Source organism: Marmota monax, unplaced genomic scaffold (genome assembly GCF_021218885.2).
Source record: "Marmota monax isolate L192 unplaced genomic scaffold, Marmota_monax_Labrador192_F-V1.1 WCK01_AAM20220418_F8-fsc00014, whole genome shotgun sequence".
Classification (NCBI taxonomy): Eukaryota; Metazoa; Chordata; class Mammalia; order Rodentia; family Sciuridae; genus Marmota; species Marmota monax.
Window position 1 is genome coordinate 22,126,384 of NW_026695222.1, and position 23,320 is coordinate 22,149,703.

The 23,320-nt window shown below is 40.9% G+C and overlaps 1 protein-coding gene across 6 annotated transcripts in view; it reads right to left on the reverse strand.

Moving 5' to 3' along the window:
- Positions 1-23,320, reverse strand: part of Ptprt (protein tyrosine phosphatase receptor type T) — a 1,068,074-nt gene that overhangs the window by 235,935 nt on the left and 808,819 nt on the right. For all 6 annotated transcript variants that reach the window (XM_058575678.1, XM_058575677.1, XM_058575682.1 and 3 more), the window contains exon 12: positions 9,300-9,573. In XM_058575678.1, coding sequence (XP_058431661.1) covers positions 9,300-9,573 — 274 coding nt within the window. The remainder of the gene's footprint in view (positions 1-9,299; positions 9,574-23,320) is intronic.

Here is a 23,320-nt window from a genome sequence, read left to right on the forward strand (position 1 = left end):
ACAAGATATAGAATCCTTCAGTACAAATGGCTCCATTAAATTCTAATATTTTAAGGTCAGACTGCACAGAATTGATATAAAAAGGACTAATTGAGTGTTCAAGCTAAGATGTTCTCATGATACTGACCAGCATACCTTCAGGACCACTTACATAAAGATATATGTGATAAATGCCCCTTTTAGTGTCTTCCACAAAAATTATGTGTGCTTCCTTCTATCAAGTAAGAGAAACCTGCTAGATGCTTCTTTTTACCATGACTTCCAGGAAGCTCAAGAGGTACAAATAATGGACCACTTCAGTAACCATCCATACTAGACCTCTAGCTCAATGACTTCCTTTCTTCAAGATTCTTGTGCTAATTTAAAATGTTTAACTGAATATGAATATATATGCATTCATATATAAATATATATGCACGGATATCTATAAATATACATGCTGAAATATTTGTGTATGCATATATTCAGATACCCATTTGCATGTATATATATATATATATATATATATATATATATATACACACACACACGTGTGTGTGTGTGTGTGTGTATATATTCACATTAGCAACTATTTTTTATTTGAAAGGTCCTTAGCAATTTGCAAAAATAATCACATCTACATACTTTTTGCAAAGGTTTCAGTGAGCTTCGGAGGGCATTTCTCATCCCCATTTGACAGATGGGAAAATGGAGTTCTGGCAGGCAAGAAGTCAGTTCATGTCGCTAACAAAAGGCAGAACCACTTGGGGCTTCCCTCTTTCACCACTTTGGAGCAATTAGCCCAAGCTTTATGTGACCTTTAGTTTGGAGGGTCCTGATGGAGGCAGAAACCTTAACATATAGAAGCTTGGGCTGCTATTTCCATGAGTTTTTTGGGGGGACTGGAGTCTGAGCATTGAAGGCTTAAGGCCCAGCTGACAAGATTATCAGCTGTCAACATTTGGGTAACCTTCATCTCCTTCTCCAAATGAATTTAAAGTATATTTGCATGGGAAGGAAAAATGTTCTTGCTCCCTCAGGTCTCGTACCATGATAATAAAATGTGTAAGAGCTGTGAGTGAATGAAAAAGTAAATTGGCAACCAGGGAGAACTCATCTTGGTATTTGTACAAGGTGACACTTAGGGAATTGCCTTCTTACCTGAGGAGAGAAGTTGGGGCCCCGGCAGAGCTCTAACAGAAGTTCAGAGTTTTTAAGAGCAGGTGAAAAAGCTCAGCTGACAGAAGGGGGCCCTACAAGCAGAGATGCCCGAGAAGGAAGGCTGAGGCCCAGGAATCAGAATACCCTCAAAGGAGGCTTGGGAAGGTAGGTAGGGCATGAAGCTCACAGACAAGAACGAGAAGGGGGCCATTACACACCAAGTCTTTCCAGAGCAGCTACAGAAAGTTTACGATGCTAACCTTTGGTTCCAAATGCCCAGTTCAGAACTGCTCTACATTTCTAAAGGGCTGCTGAATAGTTAATAAAATCCAGAGATGGGTTCCTGATGTAGGACTATGGTGTCAAGTTGGCAGAAGGTAAGAGGGGGTCTTGGGTCCTCGGCTTTCTGTTACCTTGACTCACTGCTGCTGGGTGAGGTAGATATGAGGCTTTCTGACGCCTCTAACCACCCAGCATGGCAGCATGAGGGAAGCCTCACCCTCCAGAGTGGAACAGCGGTGTGGTGAGTATCAGACCTTTCTTTACCAGACCTCCCAGAAAATAAGCTGAAAGTCTCATCTCTCTATCAGTGTGCAGGAACCAACTCCATGAGACTCCAGGGGGATTCTGACAATCTATCCATCCACTATCAGAAATGGAGGCACATAGTGAGACCAAGGCAGGAAGTAGAGTAGGAGAAATTAGCTTGCTTAGTGTCTGAGACACAGCAAGTCTTCAGTGAAAGATAGTCCTCAGAATTTATGATAGGTCTGGGTATCACGGGATTTAAAGGCAAGTCTGGTGGTCATTAGGGATGTTTTCCAATATTCCAGTTCTAGGAATGAGGCCAGAAGGCACGGCTTCTTTCATCTTCTAGTCAAGCATGGTCACATGGTTCTCATTGGCCAATGGATTATGAAAGTGCTGTGTAGCATTTTGCATGACAAGTTTTCTTTAATTAATTAATTAATTGGCTCTGGGGATTGAATCCATGGATGCTTTACCACTGAGCTACATCCCCAACCCTTTTCATTTTGTATTTTTTTTTTTTTGAGACAGCGTCTCACTAAGTTTCTGAGGGTCTCACTTGTGATCCTCCTGCCTCAGCCTTCAGAGTGGCTGGGATTATGGGTATGTGCCACCAGGCCCAGATTGTGTGGAAACTTTTAGAGCCAGTGCTTATGCACCACATTCCTCTTTCTCTGACTTGGTGATTCTATCAAGATGGGCCGTCCGTAGCCCTGAGTAACTATGAGAACATATCCCTTTGTTGACCCCTTTTGAATCCATAGTAGAAGTGAACAATATTTCTTTCTGGCAATCCACTGAGATTTTGTCATTGTTTGTTACTGTAGAATCATTTAGTTTATCCTCACCATGATGAGAGTTTTCTCATAAGCTCCCTGGTGGACTATCTAGGACCCAGTCTGCCACATGGTTACCTGTGTGGTCTTGACTCTAACCCACTTGAACTTGGGTCTCCCATACTTCCTCATTCTATGCTCCTCTGAGTTTCTTGTATGTGACATAATAATCATAAATAAGAAAATAGGGTAGGAAAGGCAATATCCTGCCCTAGAGATAAGATCAATTATTTCAAAAGAGAAGACAGGAGCAGATGTCAGGCTTGAAAAATGTTTGCAAGAAGTTTAAGAGGAATAAACACCTGGGATACATGATGCTTGAGTTAGGGTAATCAGTAGCTAGGACATAGATGTGAGTCCTGAGGTTCTCCAGAGTTAGGGAAGTAGGAGAGAAGTCTACTGGACAGACTGGAGTAAGCCAGGTAAGGCTGCTACAGCCTGCCCCTCCCTCCAGAGAGGAAACTCAGGAGAGCAGCTAAAGGTAAAAGCAACACCCAAAGCTTTTATACATTGTCTCCTTCACTCTCCATCAAGGTTTTGAGAAGCAGATAATTAATCACACTACACATCTTGAGATGTTAAGTAAACTGTTCAAGTCCATAGGGTTGGCAACAACCGTCACTCAAAACCAAATCTGGTCTGATGTTCAGCTCTCAGTTCTTTGCATCCCACCATGCCATGTGAAACCCATCCATGGGCAAATGTTCTTTTCACAGTGCCTGGGCACCACTTAACATAATTTCTTCCAATTCATTCAGAGACACAGAATTATCCATAACCCAGCCCTACCTAGATGATCCCAACTATTATAACGTGATTTTACTGCAAACATGGCGGCCCATTCAACATAGCATCTGGCTTCCAACTGCTCTCAAGAGGCAATTGAGTTCAAGAGCTAGAAGAGGAAGTCAGAGAATGAGAACAATCACCCTTCTACTCCCTACTTCTCTTATTTAGCTCAGTACTTGGCAGAGGCATCGGCCAGGTTAAACGTACCCCTGCAGGATGAAAAGGATATGGCAAGGAAAGAGTTTTCTTTCTCTGCATAAATAGAACATGCATAACAGCATTGCCCAACAAAAGGTGGCTTCTGATGGAGATTTGCATGAATTCACCACACTTGTTTTGCATCCAACCGTTAATTATGGTCCTTTCAACTTCACAATCATGGCTAATGGTGGTGGGGATGCAGAGAACAGTGGATTCAGCAGACCTCATTCTGGGAAGAGTGGGAGAGAAACAATACAAAACTGCACCCACCTGCTGTTTATAACTATGACAGCTACTCTGGGTACCATTTGGAAGATCTGGAGGAAATCAAGCTGCCCAGGATCCTGGAGCTTGGGAAATGAGACATCTGGGGTGGGGGAGTCTTATTACTACAATGAAAGGAAAGTCCTTGAGGGTTCATCTGTGGTGGTGAGCTGGCTCAGAACCACAACCCTCATTCAGCGGTGAATGGCAATTCAGACAGTACTGACACTTATTGGGTGCCTTTTACCATGCAAGAGCTTTTCGTATTTAATCCTCAAATGACTGTGTGAAGTATGGATCACTATTTCAGTTTATAAGTGAGGAAACTGAGACTCACAGAAATGAAATAGCTCACACCCTCATTCTGCCTTCATTCATTCAGTCTGATCAATATCCATTGCCATCCAACAAAGGGTTATTGAGTATCTACTGTGTGGATGGACTTCAAAGTCCATCCAACATAGCATGGAGGATACAACAACAAGCAAACAAATCCCCCAAATGGACAATGAACAAGTAGCGACAATAAACAGAGTTCCTTAGTGCGGTGACAGATGCCTACAGTACACATAAGTATGTGCCATTAAAATATGTCCAGTGTTATAAAGAAAAAGAAGGGGCTGAGTACCGGAGCTGGATCTTAGGTAATAAGATCGGGAATCTCTCAGAGGAGGTGACATTGAAACTGAGGGCTAAAAACAAAGAAGGTGCTAGTTTTGCAAACAATGAAGAAAAGAGATATTCAGGTAAAATGACAGCTTGTGTTAAGGCCCCAAAGTGGGAAACACATCTTGAAATGCTTGACAATCAATGTCCCAGGAAACGTTCAAGACCGGAGGGATAGCTGTGATGTAGACACCTGAAACACAGTGTAGGTTTGGGAACCCTTTGTAAGGAGAACATTGAAATAAAACAAGTCAGTCTATCAGAGAACAGTGTAAACAGGATGCAAGATCTAGAGATCATCATGCCATGTGAGAAATAAAGGAAAGCATTGCATGTTAAATATCAGTGAAATGGCTTGGTGGCCAAAGGTGGGTGGCTATTACTGTCCTATCATCTCAGAAAGGTTGAGGCAGCAAAGAAAGATTTGATTTGTTCAAATCAATACAAGTGGCCAAGAGGGGAGAGTTAAAGAGACAAAATTTGGTTTTATATAAGGGGAAAAAAAAACCTAATAATTTTACCTGCTCCACAAAGGAATCAACTCCCTTTCACTCTAGAGAATTGCAGCAATCAAGCTGAAGCCTAGCCAAGAAAGATTTCTGTAAGATTTCTTCCCACCCCCCCCACCCCCGCCACCATTCTTGTCTAGATTAGATGGCACTTCAAAGTCCACCCAACTCTAAGGTGCTATAGATGTATAATAGAGCTATATCCAAAACAACCTGTTCTAATGTGGTCTGATTCATAAGAAACACAGGTGCTGAGAATTCAGTAGCAAGCACAGTACTCCCATCAACGGGCTACCTTGTCCTCAGTAAGATGCATCATTGCGCAAATACAAGATCGCTAATATGAAAACATCTTCAACACAATGGCCTGTGAACAACTCACTTCATGAAATACCTGAAAAGACTCTGAGAACTGTATCTTATAATGCATGTCAGACTACAGCATTCCCAGGGCCGAATAAAAATACTTAATATTCATAGATCACTATAGAGTTTACAAAATGTCTTTGTCCTCGTGCAAGGATAGCTAGCCTTGAATGAGTGACTTCCACACTCTCAAACCTAATGATAAATGATTTGACATTATGTCACTGATTTATTTATTTATTTGGGGTCTGTTCCCCACTAGAATGCAAACATTATGTGTGCAGAGAGCTTTTTCTCTTTGCCTTATGATGTATTTCCTGAGCTTAGTCAAATGCCTTTCTGATGTGCAGTGGGTGCTTGATATATGTGCCTTTAATTAATCAATCATATCTAACTCTTTTAATAGATTAATTAAAGCCACAAAGCCACCGGTTTTTTGTACATAGGCAGTCTGATTGTAAAGGCTGAATTTACAGCCACTGTGCTAAGCTGACAAATTATCTTTAATATCCACAGAATAAAGAGGGGGAGACCGTTGTCTGATGTCTGGGGAGTAAAACCTCTAATTGATGTCCCGTGTCACTCTTGTTCTGCTGAGGTCACTTCTTTCTGTGCTTGGGTTGGGGAAATTTACTCTAGAACAACTTTGTCTTGAGTTCTGTAGACTTGGTTGGCTGCTTGATTTCATGTATATCTTGGTAGGAACATCTGGATCCTAAAATTCCCTTACTATGTCCTGCATAAAGGTTGTAGGTAGGATATAGAGGGGTGAAATTGGTGGGGAGTAAATTATTCCATCTGTCCCACAATTCTCTGCAAAAAAATGTTCTTTTTTGTTTTCTTTTCATTTGTTTCAGTGGTATAGAACTGCACCAGTTTTGCTTTTTAATCTATTAGTTATATAAGTTTGCAAAATTCTGAGTTTTACTTGAACTATTTTTTTTAAGAAGGGCAAAAGAACACCACTCTTTCCCCTGTCTAATCTAGAGTTTTTGTCTTTTGTCTTAGAGTTTCTAATTTTCATGTTCACTGATAGTGTCCTTTGTTGTCCCTGTTTTTCTTTGTAGATTGTTTTTTTTTGGCTTTTCTATTATTAATTGAAAGTCCAACCTTATGTTAAAAATTACAGTTCATAATCCATGCATGCATGATTATGTCAAAATGAACTCCAATATTGTGTATTACTAGTATGTAATAATAATGAGGTTAAAAATTACTTTTAAACCTCTTCTTTGTCAAAAATAAAATAATAGTTATTTGTTCCCTTTTGTCTAACAGAAGAAAATTAGCAGATTTTTGATTCACACTTCAATCCTCCAAACCTTTCTCAGTTTTAGTTGACATAGTAATGAATTATGAACCCAAATCACAATTGTTCATTTTTCCATTATGTCTTTAAGTAATTATTTTTTACATTAACCTTCTGTTTTGGAACATATTTAGAGCAATTATTTAGTGTTAATGTAATGTCTAATTAGTTTCATGTTCACTGTGGATTTTTTAGCTCCATATTTGTCTATTCTTGATTTCTTTATTTTGATTCATTGCTTGGTCAATTGCTCTTTAAATGATTTATTAGGAGTAGGGCATGTGGGAGCCTCTGGTTACCGAGAGAATGTCTTTCTGATATATTTGCACAAGAACAACATCTTGGCCGATCAGGAATTTGTGGGTTACAACATTTTCTCTAAAAAATCCTCCACTGTCTGCTGCCTTCTATGAGAGAGAAATCTGAGGAGCCAGCCAGAGATTTGCTACGGTAAGCATGGCTGCTCTCTACCTTTGACCTTTTCACCCAACTCTTTTCAGTAAAACATAATAATAAAAGACAATCAATGTGTGATTTCTCCTTGCCAGAAAATACAACACTGAGAGCCCAGATCCAACTGTTCTTCCTCTTTCTGTTCCCATGAGGCCAACTGCAGACCCCTGACACTCTGCATAAACATTCGTTCAATTCCCTTCTTGCCTGCTTGTCATTACTGGGAATCCTACTTCCAAAATGAGAGTATGCATGACCTGGGATAGGAGATGTCAGTCATTAAATGGCCCAGCTCCTCTTGGAAGCAGGAGTAGAAACAACTTCTAAGACAAGGCAATTTCAGAGTGGATCACCTCTTTTTTTTTCTCATTGGCAAAATCCTGTGTCTTAAAAAGGGGGTCTATGCTATGATGACTGGGAAACAAAGCCTCCAATCAATGTCCTGTGTCACCCCTGTTCTGCTCAGGGCCAACCATGGTTGGGTTGGGGAAATTCCTTCTAGGAGACAATTGTGTTGGGTTCTGCAGACTTGGATCTATTGCTTGGTTTCATGATTATCTTGGTGGGAATGTGGAAGAGGATCCATGGGGCTCCTCCCAGCTTGGAAAACCTAACCCTATCTCTTGATTTGTGCCAAAGGCAGAGAAACCCACTTAACAGAGAGCTGTGCTGAAATGAGGGCACATTTCTCTAAGAAGAAGATGGGCTCCCAGATGCTCCTTCCCATCTTTGTGTCTGCCTACTCAATACATCAGAGTGCTTCATGCAGAGGGAGGACCAGATGGACAGGTGGAAGGCAGTCTGGCAGCTTCTCTTTGTAGTTTTATATTCTCTGTGAGGAGTGTTGCTTGGACCAGTAATAAATGCAAAACTGAAATACCAAAGTGGAATTTAAATGAGCATGTAGACATTCTAAATGTTAATTAGCTCCTCAGTCCAGGTTTTGTCCCAGGCGATGACTGCCACTGACAGACTCAACTCTACCTTGGCCACCCAGAGCACGGACAGATCATTCATCATACACTTCCCCTAATCTTGCTTTGGTCTTGACCTTCCTTTCTTGGTGAATGTCTGCCTTCCCCACCTATACTACATAACATGGCACATGCCAGGCTTCCTTCCATTTCTATAAGCTCCTGGAAGGCACATAATAACCACAGTGTGAACCACAGGGCTTGTTTATTAAATGAATTCTGGAAATCTATAATGTGTTCATAAAAGCATCCCAGATGACAAATAGCAGCTCATGGTACAAGAAGGACCAAATATATTGTGCTTGCAGAAAAAAAAAAAAGATAGGTGTGCTTTTAGAGAAGGCAGATGGTAGAAAAGATCTGCAGTGAAAGAAACAGTAATTAAGAAGGGGACCACATTAGTTCTATAGACCCCTAAGAGTGTAGACCAAGAGCAATACGTGGGTGCCACATTCAAAGAGATATTTAAGGATGTATATGACAAAGCTCTCTTGGAGCCATAGTCCCTACCACCACCCCAAAGATCAACAAAGTAAGGTATCTATACTTTCAGGTACTCAAAAATAAGCACTAATACCAGTTAACTGTCACACTGTAATAGTGACTGAAGCTCTGTTGAGTGTGTGTGTGTGTGTGTGTGTACGTGTGCGTGTGTGTGTGTGTGTGCATGCTCAATAATCTTTAGGATCCTTTCTAGTCCTGTAGTTATTTTTATGACTAGACCACTGCTTGATCAAAGACATATGTGACATCAAAATGGTTACCTTGTTACTGGGAGAAAAAACTATTTTCAAACATGACTAATGGTAATGTCAAGGGAATAGTATTCACAGGTGAACTAAAACATACAAATATATCCATACCAAGGTAGCTTTCTAGTTATTACTACTATAGATAAGGAAATTCAGGCTCAGGAAGACCATGTGATTTTCTCAAGTGTCGCACCTTCTCCATACTCTAATAGAGGAGGCTGCAAATGATTTCCATAAAGAGCAGCAGAATAAATGTTTCAGGCTTTCTGGGGTGCACAGTCTCTGTTGCACTTGCTCAACTTTACTATCAAGCATCAGCGTCGCCATTGAGAAAATGCAAAGGAATAGGCTCAGCTATATTTTAAAACAACTTTATCAAAAAACCCAAAAAAGCACAGGTCTGGATTTGACCTCCAGTTTGTCAACCTCTACTCTGGAGCTTTGCTGACCTCTCATGGGAGAATGGGAAACCCAAACAAGGCAAGGAATGGCCTCTTTGTGGCCAGACTTACTCCGTTTGCTTTGCTGAGTGCCTGGAAGTAGATGCTGTAGCTTTTCAGTGGGGAGAGAGGAGGGTTCCAGTAGCCATTGTATGTCTTGTTGTCACCCACTGTAAACGGCTGAGTGACAGGCAGGTTGGCAGGCTTCAGTTCAGCAGCAAAATAGTGCAGAGAATCCAGGCTGGAGGCATTCCTGTAGCTCACAGGGACCGAGAAGCACTCGATGATGTCAGCTGCCCTCCGGGACTTCTGAAGTCGCTCCTCCTTGACCACCAGCTGATAAACACTGGATGGGAAAGAGGAGAGAGAGATGAGCAACCCTCTGGAGGGATAAGCTCCTTAGTTCTCGAGGAATTGGCACAACTTCTTCCATAAGGAAACACTGTTGTCACTTCAGCTCTCCCCCCTTCCCAAGCTTTAGGTTTTCAAACCTAGAGCTCTGTAGAGATCTGTTTCCGTTCAGAGGTCCCAACTCAGCTCCGATTGACATGTCCAAAATTCAACTCAGCCCCAACACCTACAAACCTGCTGTATCTCCTCCTTCATTTCTTTCTTGACTAAGGGGTTGCACCATCTCTCAGGTAGCCAGACCCTGAATTTAGGGTTCATCCTTAATTCTTAGTCCTCACTCTCCTCCTCTACTCAACAAGCCCGACGGCAGCCATTCCTCTTGCCCATCTTTTACCCTTGGACTGCTAATGCCTAGGTTAGGCACTTCCCTACCTTTTGCCTGGACTCAACTGGTCTCTTTGCCTCTAATTGTTTTGGTCAGTTAATCAGTCCACCCATGATCTTCCTAATCGTATACCACTGTCCCTCTTCAAGTACTTGGTGTCTATCTTGTATATTCTAAACTCCTCATCTTGGCATTTGAAGCCCTGTGTACCTGGCTTCCCATCTTCCTTTGAGAACATGTTCTCAAGAGACTCTCCCCACTGATTCCAGAAGCTCCAGATTCTCTTGCACAAACATCTTTTGGACCTCAGCCCACACCATCACCAGCTTGTACTTCTTTTACAGTCCTCTCCACCTCCACTTTCCCTCAAGGTAAGCTTTTCCTCCTTCTCCTCCTCCTCTATGAAGCCCGTCCAGATCTGCCCACTCTGGACGGGTTATTCCCTCTGCTTTGTTCCTCTTCAACTCAATTAATCACTCTCTGATCGGTTCTGCAACAACATGAGGTGGAACTACTGTCTTGCTGGCTAGACTGTGTCCTTAAAGAAAGAGGGAGTGCAGCTGCATTATCTCTGAGTCACTCTCCCCACAGACACACTGCTCAACAGGATGCCTGACACCAAGCAAGTGATCAGTGAATGCTTGTTGAAATGAATCAAATTGGATTGAATTAAAACTGAAAGCAGCATGAAACCAAACCTGACTGGATGCAGAAACTTCAATCAAGGTAAACAGTGACTCCCTGGAGCTCCTGTCTAGTGATCTCATATCATTCCCTTCAACTTGGAAGGATATAAGAAGTGCTAGCATGTGCATAGAGATGACTGAGCCCTTATTAAATATCAACTCTATGCCAAGTGTACAGATTCTCTTTGTAAAAAGTTATTCTCAAGTTTGTGAATTGGACAACATCTTCTCATTTCTTTGAATGCCAAGTGTGTGCTTCTCTCAAATAAATGCTCTTCTTTGAGAAGACCTTTATTGCACAGGTCTCTGGGAACCATGACTGAAGACAGAGGATCAATTTCCCAAAGTGCACCCCAAAGGAGACAACGGGAATTAATGAGGTGGTTGCAGAAGTGACCCCAAACCACTCATTTAAAGATGGCTTAGTGAACTAGCATGTGGTTTATTTAAAGAATGTGGTGCAGGCTCCTATTCTTTGATCAGATTATCCATCCAAAGACATTTGGTTAAGAGGCACAATTTTGGTTAATACAGAAGCACAGGACTGCTTCATTAAGGGGAGAGAAAAAAAAAAAAGACTACAGAGAGGCTCCTCCCAAGAACATGTAACATCCTCCATCTGGCCAGAATTCTCTGAATGTCCTTGAGCCTGGGAAAGGTCAGCCATGCAAATGGGAAAGGGGTGGGCATGTAAGAGTATGACACACTTGGATGAGTGCAGAATACAGGTGGAGGTGAACAGTTCAGTGAGCATACGCATTGCCCTACATGCATCTGGCCTGGAGTGCATGAGTGAATGTGGCCAGTATCCAGGGGACTGCATGTGGCACTTGAGTGTGAATATGTCCAAATGGGAATCTGCAGCACGTGGGTGTCTAACTCTAAGTGAGAGTAATGTCCCTACAAATGCGATAGTGTTGAGTATGTGGGCTTCTAAGTGTGAATGACATCTGACTGGGTATGTGTATGACATCTTTTATGCTCATAAAGCCAGCTGAAGCCCCCAAGTGCTTAAATTAAATTACTTCCACCTTAGCTCTGGGGTTCTCCTCACACAAAATCATCATGCTTAACTGCACAGCTAAGCTCAAAGCAGACACTGGAAAGCAGCACAAGGACCAAAGACCCAAACCTAGCCATCACCAGATGGGACCAGAAGGGTGCTTATCACAGGATTTACAGATCTGCACTGCTTTTTTATAACAATAGTCTCAAATAAAACTTGGAATCTGCTCAAGTGCTAATAGTAACTTGACTAATTGAGGGTCCATACACATGGGGCTCTGACTTTCAAGGAAAAGGGCAAGAGTCAATAAGAAGCAACACAGCAACTTCATGAAGCAGCCAGTCTCTTGGGTTCTCTGCTGGGGCTAGCAACAGACTCTAAAATCACTCTGCACTGATTTGGGGGCATGCAACTCATCAAGCCTTCATATCCTCCTGACCGGGTCAGAAGGAACCAAGAACCTCAACCCCAACATCAACGGCTGAAAAGAGATGTGGGCCTCTGCTTTCTCCCCAAACTCAAGTCTATTTCCGTCCACCACTTTGGCGGATCATCAGGTTGCCTTGATTTCTCATCCAGGCCTCACATCCTACCTTGAATTCTTAAATCATCTTTGTCTTCCTCACTGAGACCTTTGGAGATTCCCAGAAGTTGGATCCCCCTTCTAGAATCACTTTCTATTACCCCTGGCTCGCCAGAGCTGGGATGGACCAAGAAGAGCTCAAGGCTGAGCTCCTGTATTACCTATGACTGACGTGAGATCCTGCAGTTGTGGACAGTCAAGGTAGGTCCTCCCTGGGTTCTGAACACTCGAATACTCTCAAGGCCCAGGTGGAAGGTGTAGCATCTCTGCAGGGATCAGCCTGTCACCTCATGACATGCCCCTGTCACCAACCTGATGTCTGAAGCTCCACTTGTCAATTCAACCAAACCCAAAAGAGATGAGGACGCAAAGCCTGAGAGGTCAAGTGGCTCATGCACGTCAAACTGCAGCAAAGCAGAAGGGTGGACTTCCCCTCCACAGTTCAGGGTCCTTTCTTTTTTTCCTACCTTCATCCTATTCCCATAAACCAACACAATGTGTGGAGGGCCACCCGAGCATTGTTTTTTCTTTTACTTGGTGGCCTATAGGGCTTAGCTCTATCTCAAGTGGCCTCACAGGAAACTACAAAAAAAAAATAAATAAAAGAGAACATGGGGGGTGGTGGTTTAACTGTGTCGTCAACATATGGTTCATATTACGAATGGGATTCTCATGTCAGCGCCTGCTCAGCAGTTCCAACAAGGCCACTACATCTGCAGCTTGTCCATTCAGAGGAAATCTGCAACCACAGCCAGAAAGACAGAAGCCATTTTTCTCGGATCAATCTGTTTGCCAGTAGATCCAGCCCCTCTCCAAGATCGGGGAAGTGTGACTGAATAGGCGGAGGGAAGACACAGCTTCTTCTCGCTGAAGGATACACATTAAGAAGCGGTGGGGGAAAGGAACAAGAAACTAGGGATTATTTTTGTTTCCTATGTTAACTTTGTTCTCATCGTTCTCTTGAAAATATATTTATATATGAGCATGCTCCTTTCAGCTTTCTGGTAGTGATAAAATCGTACCTAAATTAGAATAATGCCCCCAAAGTCATACCTCCAGCTCAAGAGAAGTGGCTGCAATAAACTATTCAGGGTCATTTGTAAAGACAAGGGGTATTTCTGAATAGGAACATTCTGAGGGCATGAGAGAAGAATAACTTAGAAGGTTCAGCTCTCAACCCGTGGTATTTACTCAGACATTTTTCCCCTCCTTTGTCACCTCTATTTCTCCCAAAGAGAAGATGGACATTTATGACCATTCTCTCTGCATAACTTACCCTGAGGGTCTGTTCTTGTGGGGCTCTGAACGCTACACTGTGTCCCCGACCCCATCTCAGTCACTTTAAAATGGCAGCTGAGGGGTCAAAAAGAGTTTGTATTTTTAGCTTCATTGTCTCCTGCCATCAGAGGCAAGAACACCCACTTTGGTCCCAGATCCCAAGAGCCCCAACACCCAGAGGACTGCGGCCTCCGACACCATTCAAAGTAAAATCTAATGACTCCTCCAGAGGCTTTGGAAAACCCTGCTTCAGGACCATCTTCCTCCCTCTGATTCCTAAGCGAATGGTTTACCTGGTGAGGCCTGCTAGTATTTTAGATGGTAACTCATGTTGCTCAGACCAGAATCCACAGAGGGGGCACCAGGGACCGTGCTTCCTTCATTGACAATTCCTGTGACCTTCTTGCTCTATCAAGGGAAGGTGCCCCCTACCAGGTGTTGCATCCATTCAGAATGTTGAATCCAGGTGAGAGATGAAGTGTAGCCTTCAGTTCCCAGGGGACGATTGCCCAGCTCTAGGAATGTGCAGATTTTGGTCCATGTTCTCCCAGAAAGATTTAAGATTGAGGGTTCAGGAGTCACTGGAGATTCTGCTTCAGCTGGAGCACAGCCAAGGAATCAGTGTGAGGACGATGAGAATGTCTTAGTTCAGATTCTTCCAGAAACAAACCCTGGAGCCAAAGATTTCGCTGCAAATGATGTATTTAGGACATGCTTCCAGGAAAAAACAGTAAGGAGTGAGGGGAGAGGAGGGCAAAAGGGAGCAAGCCAAGCAGGTGTGTGATATCAGTGAATCTGACCCTGTAGGGAGTTCTGCAATGTAAATTGTCTTATTTCAAATGTTTGAACCCCCATTATCAGGTATTGGTTATGGGTTGCCCCCAGAGAGGGATAAATTCTGTGGGGTCAGACAAGGCCTCTGGGATGGCCTAATGGCAGCCTTTCCAAGGCAGGTCACCCTGAGGGCCATCTGCAGCAAAGTGCACAGCAGCAGGAGGATGGGCACCCTGCAGGAAAGGGGAGGTTCAGGTGACAGGATCTGTGTGGATGCCCACCGTGTCCCCTGATGGGTACTGTTGAAAATGACCACTGGGACTTGTATACAATCGGAGACATATTTTGGCAAAATATTTTTCAGCCTCTGTTTCCAGCCCTGTGCTGCTGAGGCCACACGGTAACCCCTCGTCAATCCTGTGGCTTTTCCACCACTGATTCTTGGAGTGAAGGCAGACAACAGCTGTCTCAGAATCTTAAGGGGTTGCTCAAGCTCCATAGTTCTCAATGGCTGCACATTGCAATCATCACCCCAAACCAACTGAATTAGAATCTCCGGTGACTCCTGAACCCTCCCACTTAAGAAACGAATAGGTTTTATTTTACAATAATATGCAGCTACGAAGCCACAAACCTAGGCAATTCTGGTACTTAGACTTCCTTTATACCCGTCAGGAGCATTCCCTTCCAGCATTCTGGCTCCCTTAAAAAAAGTCACTTATTTGGGTCACACCAAGTTCACAAAGCATTAATTCATAATTACCAGTCATCGTCTATCACATCTTGAGTTATTATGTGCCACATCTCCTGATTTATTTCTTCCATAGCTTTTATCACAATTGAAACATCTTACTTGATTGTTTACTAGCTTACTGCCTGTCCCCAAATAGACCGTGAACTCCATGAGGTCTGAGACCTTTCTATCTAGCTCATTGCTTTTAATACCATGATACACACAGGAAACGCGTTCGCCAATAATTTATTAAAGAAATACATTTACAAAATTTCACAAAATGAATTTAAGTGCTCACTCACATCAATTCTTACCACATGCCTTAACATCTCTCTAGAAACCCTCCTATCTACGATACCTTTTCTTTCTTCTCCGTCCTGAGAACTCTTCATCCAATTAAGTACCCAGATCAAATGTCAGCCTTTCTGAGGAGTCTCTCTTGACTTGCAAACCAGAGCTAGTTCCTCCTTCCTCTGCCCCCAGGGCTCTTTGTCCATATTTCTCTCCTGGATCTCACTGCTGTGTTCTGCAAGGATGGTCTCATCTGTCTGAAAATGTTTACTGAGCACTTGCTAGGCCCTGCTATTTTATCTGACCTTCACAACAATTCCGAGAGGCAGATATCGTCCCTATTTGATACAATAAGAGAACTGAAGCATAAAGAGGTTCAAAATTTTTCCCAGGGTCTCTGCTATTTGAGTGCTGGGGCTAAGATTTGAACCCAGTCAGTTTGATTCCTGCACCTTACATCTTAACCTTGGGCTTTTTACTACTTTGTGTAAAAGGATTAAACCATCATCTTGATCTTATTCCAACAGGTACTTTGCTTTTTATAAGAAAAATTCTTTATTTTGTCAAGGAAATACAACAATATCTTATAATATTTGGAAAGTAGAGAAAAGGGAAAAATGGGTTTCTTTTATCTGCCTGCTACGACACAATCTCCAATGGATTGTTGGTGAATCTTTTCACATCCTTTTCTTCTGCAAGATTAACCTCTGATTTAATATTGAAAATCAATGGTGGAAAGCCTTTCTTTTATTGACATTCATCTTAGAGTCAGCTTGGTTAGTTTGCACATATAGTTAGCCACTCTTGTTTGTAGTTTCACTTTCCGTGGTTTCAGTAACTTGTGGTCAAACTGCAGTTCGAAAATATTAAATGGAAAATTCCAGAGATAAATAATTCATAAGTTTGAATTGCGCAGCATTCTGAGTACCATGGTAAAATCTTGCACTGTGCTATTTGGTCCCACCTGGGACATGAATCATCCCTTTGCCCAGTGTATCCACACTGTATAGACTACCCACCCTTAGACACACAACAGCTGTCAGAGTTGTTAGATAAATTGTCATAGTAGCATAGTGCTTGTGCTCAGAAAGCTCTCATTTTAACTTAACAATGGCTCCAAAGCACAACACTAACGATGCTGGAAACTTGTTATGACAAAGAGAAGCCATGAAGTGCTTCCTTTAAGTGAAAAGGTGAAAGTACAACAGGAAAGAGAGAGACTTAACTTTTATGATAGTACATTTTATAATTGTTGTATTTTATTATTACCTATTGTTGTTAATCTTTTACCATGCCTAATTTATAAATTAATCTCTATCATAGGTATGTATGAATAGGAAAAAATAGTCTATATAGCATTTGGTACCAATTGTGATTTCAGCATCCACTGGGGGTCTCTGCTATTCCAGGATACCCGATGATTTAGTAAACCTCTTAACAAATTTCATATTAGCACTACTGAAAATAGCCAAAAGCATAGAGTCATGCCTGGCATACACTAAGGATTACATTGTTCACTAACACCTCTTTTTCCAAAGGTTATTTGATTTAGTGATCTACAGGAACATGTAGACCTGTTCTGTTTATGACTGTGACCGTGATCTATTGGGACTTGGCTAAAGCACTCCTCAGTGAGATTTGTTTAGCCTTGTTCTCTCACATGTAGTCACTGTACTGCACAAAGTTAATATGATTTCCCATGACAGTAGGAAGCCACCTTGTCTCTCTATATTTTTTTTCAGATTACTCCAGTGCTCTGTGCTAACTAAGACAGTTATGGAGCAAGGTCTCACACAGTAACAACTGGCACCAGAATTGGTTCATACATAAGTTAGTAATGCCTTTAGCCATCAAAAAAAAAATGTTTAATCAATAGTAAGTAAAATCTGTTCAGAAAAGCAACAGATGCAGCACATTTTAAGCAGATTTTTAATAAAGCTGATGAAAATATAGTATTATCACTTATAAACCTGGTTTCTAGTCCAAGATCTGCTAAGATCTGGACCGATCACTTAATCTTGCAAGAGGATGCTGTTATTGTCCTTCTTTATCCATCTTCCTGATTCTCTGTGAACAACTTCTATCTTTTGTGTGCTTTGCTGCTAATGGAAGCACAATGAACTTCACCAGAGGGTTGTCTTATAGTGACTAGAGGTCCTTTTGCTGGTAAATAGGGCTTCAGAATTTAAATCCTGGTCTTCTCTAACCCAAACCCATACCTGACCCCAGGCCAGCATTACCCAGTGCTGACTTTGGGCAGAAATCCTGCTCCTCTGCCTCAAAAGAGACAGGTTAAAGGTGTAATGCACTCTGTAGACCTCCTTACAAGAAAGCACCTTTGTTTGGCTTCTTTAGCTTCTCTTTCCTGCCTCCCTCTGTCCCATGCTGATTTCTTCCAGGAGTGTCCCCTTAATAACTCACTTGTGTTCAAATTCAAAGGGGTGCAGTTTTGGAAAAATCTAATCTAAAATAACCTCTATATGCCTCAATGTCCTTGTAGCTAAAATTAGGGAGTGGACCTTCTTGAATGGTGAAATAAGAAGTTTAACCTACTGTCTCCCCCAAGGAGAAGTGATTAAATTGGACAGTTTGTCAGCAACAACCATATCAGGAGTGGTTGGAGAAAAAATGATAGCTTTATACATCTATGAGAAAAGAAGAAAAACCTCAAATCAAAAACTAAGTTTCCATATTAAGAAAGCAGAAAAATAAGAGCACACAAAAATAGAAAATTTCAAAAGACTGATAACAAGTAAAATAGTTTAATTCATAATTAAAATCCTATACACACACATATACTCCCCAGCCCATATGGCTTCACTGGCGAAGCCCATTTAATATTTAAAGAATAGTTAGATTCTTTCACAAATTTATCCAGAAAATCAAAGAGGAGTGAATACATCCTAATACATTTTATGAGGGTCATATATCAAAACCGGAGAAATATATTAAAATAAATGAAAATGGCAGCATTGTTATTGTCATAGTTCATTCATGAAATGGCCCCCCAAGAATTTAACCAAATATTAGCCAACTGAATCTAGTAACATATTAAGAAGATTAAATATCATAAATGAGATTTATCTCAGGGTTATAGGTTGTTTTAACACTCTAGAATTAATAAATGCAATATAAAAAAAACTAATAGCACAAAGGACAGAAATCCATAATCACCTCAACAGATGCAGAAAATATTTGAGAAAATGCAGTACATATTTATGATAAGAGGTATTTTAGAAAGGAAAACAGGTACAACCAACATGATTCTTAAGTAAAAAGACAATGATCTACCTCTAAAATCAGAATTAAGACAAGGATATCTGATTAACAGTAAGACTTTTGTTTGCTGATGATATAATCTTTTATATAGACAATCCTAAGAATTTTCTATGTATACACACAGAGAAATGATTTAAACTCAGAAATTATTTGAACAAAATCACAGATAAAACAATAATATGTAAAAATAATTATATTTTTATCAGCAGAGAAGAACAGTATAGAAATAAAATTAAGCAAACAAGTCCATTCACAGTAACATCAAAAAGAATAACTAGAAATGAATTTTAAAAAGAAATGAAATAATCGTTCTCTGAAAAGTAAGAAAATAAAGAAGATAAAAATAAACAAAAATAGCTGGGCATGGTAGTACCACATGCCTATAATCCCCACAACTTGGGAGGCTGAGGCAGGAGGCTAGCAAGTTCAAAGCCAGCCTCAGTAATTTAGTGAGGCCCTAAGGAATTTTGTGAGACCTTGTCTCAAAATAAAAAATAAAAATGGCTAGAAATGTGACTTAGTGGTAAAGCACCCCTGGGCTCAATTCTCAGTACCAAAAAAACCCTAAAGACAGTCCATATTCATAGATTAGAATAGTCAATATTGTTAAGATGACAATTCTATCTAAATTTATCTACAGATTTAGTTCAATCTCCCTCAGAATTATAGGAGATTGAAAAAATGAATAAGCTGGTCCTAAAATGTCTCTGAAAATGTAAGCATTCATGATAAACAAAACAATTAAAAATAAAGATAATTTTGTAGGGCCTATATTTTCTGGTTTCTTTAATTATGAAAATCAATAGTTTTTGCTGGCAAAGGATAGACATATGAATAAATGAAAAATAACTGAAATTCATGAAATAAACTCTTATATTTATGATGGATTAATTGCTGACAAGGTACCAAAATGATTCAATAGTAACTTGATAGTCTTTTCAACAAATGGTGCTGGGTCAATTAAATATCCCCATGTGAAAATCTAAGTTTAAATTTAAAGCATATACAAGAACATACCATGTATGATACACATGCAAGAGCTAATACTATAAAACTTCTAGTAGAACATCTTCAGGACCGGGGTGTGGAAAAAAGTATATAGATACAAACCCCAAAATATGATATATTAATAGGAAAAAAATAAACTAATAAAATTAAATTTTTTCAAATTTGTCTTTCAAAAATACTATTAAGCAAATTAATATGTAAGTCATGTGCTGAGAGAAAATATTGTAAATCATATGCAAGATAAGACGTGTTCGACACATATAATGACCCATTACAATTCAATGATAAGAAGGCTGGTAATCCAATTTAAAAGTGGCAAAATATTTGACTAGACTTTCCATCAAAGATGAAATGCAAATGGCTAATAAGCTAATGAAAAGATGGTCAACATCATTAATCATTTTTGGAAATGTAAATTGAAATAATGAGAAGCCCCGCACACACATCCATTAGAACGGCTATCAGTCAAAAGTGACAACAGAAAGAGTCAACAAGAACAAAAACCCTGAAACATTGCTGCTGAGAAGGTGACCTGGTGCAGTCACTGTGGAAAACAGTCCTACAGGTCCTTAGAAAGTGAACTTCGAACCACCATCCAGCTATTCCACTCCGAGGTATCAACCCAAGAGAAGCGAAGACATATCATCATGAAAAAGCACATGGCTGTTCCTAGTAGCACTGAATTATTCAGAAGAGCCAAAATATGTAAACATCTATCAACTAGTGAATGGCTAAACAATATGTGGAATATTACTCAGTGGAATATTACTCAGCAATGAAAGAAATAAACCCCTGCTCCGTTCCCCATGGAAGAAGCTCAAAAACACGCAAAATAAGCAAAACCAGGTCTGCACATATTGCTTGATTCGATGCATATGAAATGCTGAGAAAAGGCAGTTTCATGGGGACAAATCAGATTAATGATTGCCTGGGACTGGCGATGGAGATAGGAATCAACGGCACGTGGGCATGAGGCTTTATAGTGTGATAGAAATGTTCTAAAATGGCATCAAGGTGATGGTTGTGCAACTCTGTCACCGTGCTGAAAATCACTGAATTGTACACTTTAAAAGGGTGAATTTTATGGCATATAAGTTATACCTCAATAAAGCTGTTAAGGAGATGAGAGAAATGGAGTGAATAATCTCGAATGTTCTTTCTTCATTCAAAAGTATGCTGGAGCCTTTTGCTACGCACAAATTTTAGTACAAAAATGCTATGATAAAGGATTGGTATTACCAGACAAGATGGACTAAGAAACAAGTGTGGGTTTTGTAATCCCCAACAGAATCTAACTTTGCAATTCATTCCCCACATTAAAGGTCACTCAGAACTATGGAGCTGAAATTTACAACCATATGTCTTAGTTAGCCAACCTTTATTCCAAGTCTCTGGGAGTGCTGGATTTTATTCACTATTTGCCTAGTTCAAAATAGCTCCCAGAGGTCACTATGAAATTGGGGGGGCGGGGGTGGGGTATGTGCATTTGTGCATATATTTACTTGGTTTCTCACTAGCTGTGTGACCTATTGCCCCAATCTGTCTCTATTTTATGTATTTATTCATTAGATATTTATTGAGTGATTATAGTATGTCCAGTGCAGGCTTGAGTACCACCTGGCTTCTTGGTACTGGGAGCCTAGAACCAACATAAGGTGACAGATATTAACTCTTCATCACAACCCAATGAAGTGTAAGCAGGAGAGGAGCTTGGCTGGGGAAGTATTCTCAGGAGAAGGGAGCCCCTAGTGCAGTATGAGGATGAAATGAGATAATGTCTATAAAGTGCTTTCTAGAAAGTGCTCTATACCAGTTGACAGAGAGAGTCACAAAGGCTGGGTGTGTTATTACAGTACCTCTGAATGAGACGATAAGGAGTCATCTCATGTTTCATTTGGACCCTTCTCCTGTGATCGAATTGCACCTGATAAATTTAATAAAAAGTGGATTTTGTGTAGGAATTTAGAGGAAGAACAATATGTCCTGAATTGGAGGGTAACTTGGCTTCTCAGTCCTGGGAGCTTAGAACCAAGGCCAGAGAGACAGACATTAACTACACCGCAATCCAGGGACGTGAGGGCAGAGAGCAGAACTCTCCAGGGAAGGACTCTGAGGACAGTGGAACCTACACTGGAGTCTAGGGACTTAATGACAGTTCCCCTGAAAATTCAAGGAAGTTTTCCTTATTTTCAGGTGATGGCTTGAGCTTCCTAGCCTCTCGTCCTGTGCTAGCTTTTATTGAGTGTTTATTATGGTTAAGATAGTATTTAATGAAAACGCAGACGGCTGGTTGTTCACTCTCTTTTTTCCTAATACTACATCTAGTCCGTAAGCAAGTCCTGTGGCTCTAACTTCAATGATCCAGAATCTGATCACTGCTCATACTGCCTCCAGCTACTACCATGGACCAAGTCTCCATCATGTCTCGACTGGGTTATTGCAATAGCTTTCTGCCTTTCCCCCCTCTTCTGCCTCCAACTATTTACTCTCAAAACTGACCAAGGTGACTATATAAAAACATGGCTCAGGTCATCTCGCTGCTCTGTCCAACCCCCTCTATGTCACCTACCTTCCTTAGAGCCAAAGCAGTATTCCAGCAGTGTGTCTGAGGCTTACTCTTATGAACTCTTTAAACTCATCTTTAAAATATTCTGTGGTTATTAGCTGAAAAATATTCTATCGTAACAGCCTCTGCTGTTCCTTGTACCCTTTAGACACTCTTGTTTCTTTGCACTTTTTCTTCCTGGTTCCTACAATCCTCTTCCTCTGTACATATACGATCCTTGGAAGACTGGATTTTTTTTTCTGCCAGTAAAGTCTTATTTGATGTCTATGTTTAAAGTAGCAACTCAAACCCACAGCTAGCCTATGTTATGGTTTAGATATGAGGTGTGCCCCAAAAGCTCAGGTGTAAGACAATGCAAGAACAGTCAGAGAAGAAAGGACCATGAGAGTTATAACCTAATCAGTGCATTAATCCACAAATATGGATTAACTAAGTGGTAACTATAGGCAGGGACAGTGTGACTGGAAGAGGTAGGTCACTGGGGCATGCCTTTGGGGTTTATGTTTTGTCCCTGGTGAGCAGAGCTCTCTCTCAGCATCCTAGTTGCCATGTCCTGGGATGCTTTCCTCTACCGCACCTTCTGCCATAATACTGTGCCTTATCAGGGGACCAGTTACGAAGTCGGCCATTGATGGACTGAGACCTCTAAAACCCTGAGTCCCAAATAAACTTTTCCTCTTCTATGTTGTTCTTGTCAGTTCTTTTAGTCACAATGATGACAAAGCTGACTAAAATACTCTATTACAAGTCTCTGCTTAATTTTTCTCCATATCATCTATCATCATCTAGAAGACCTAAGAAGTTAAGTCCCTTTAAGAAAACACTATGAGCCCAGCAGAGGTCAACCTTCCTTGGGAAACAGGTACTGGATAAACATGGGGCCAATAGATGACATTTGGGCAGATGACCTTGATTTGATGACCTTTCCCCAAAATGCTGCAGTACAAAGCAAGGTGGAGATTCTTCTCCGGGCTCCACAACCTCTCTCTGCATGATATGCTGAGCAAGTCACTTTAGTTGTATCTAAAATGGGGTGATTCTGACCAATGCAATAAGACAAAAAACAGAAGAGATACACATCTTAGAAAGAAAAGCAATTCATCATCATTTGTAGATAATATGACTGTGACCTAATATATTGAAGAGAATCAAC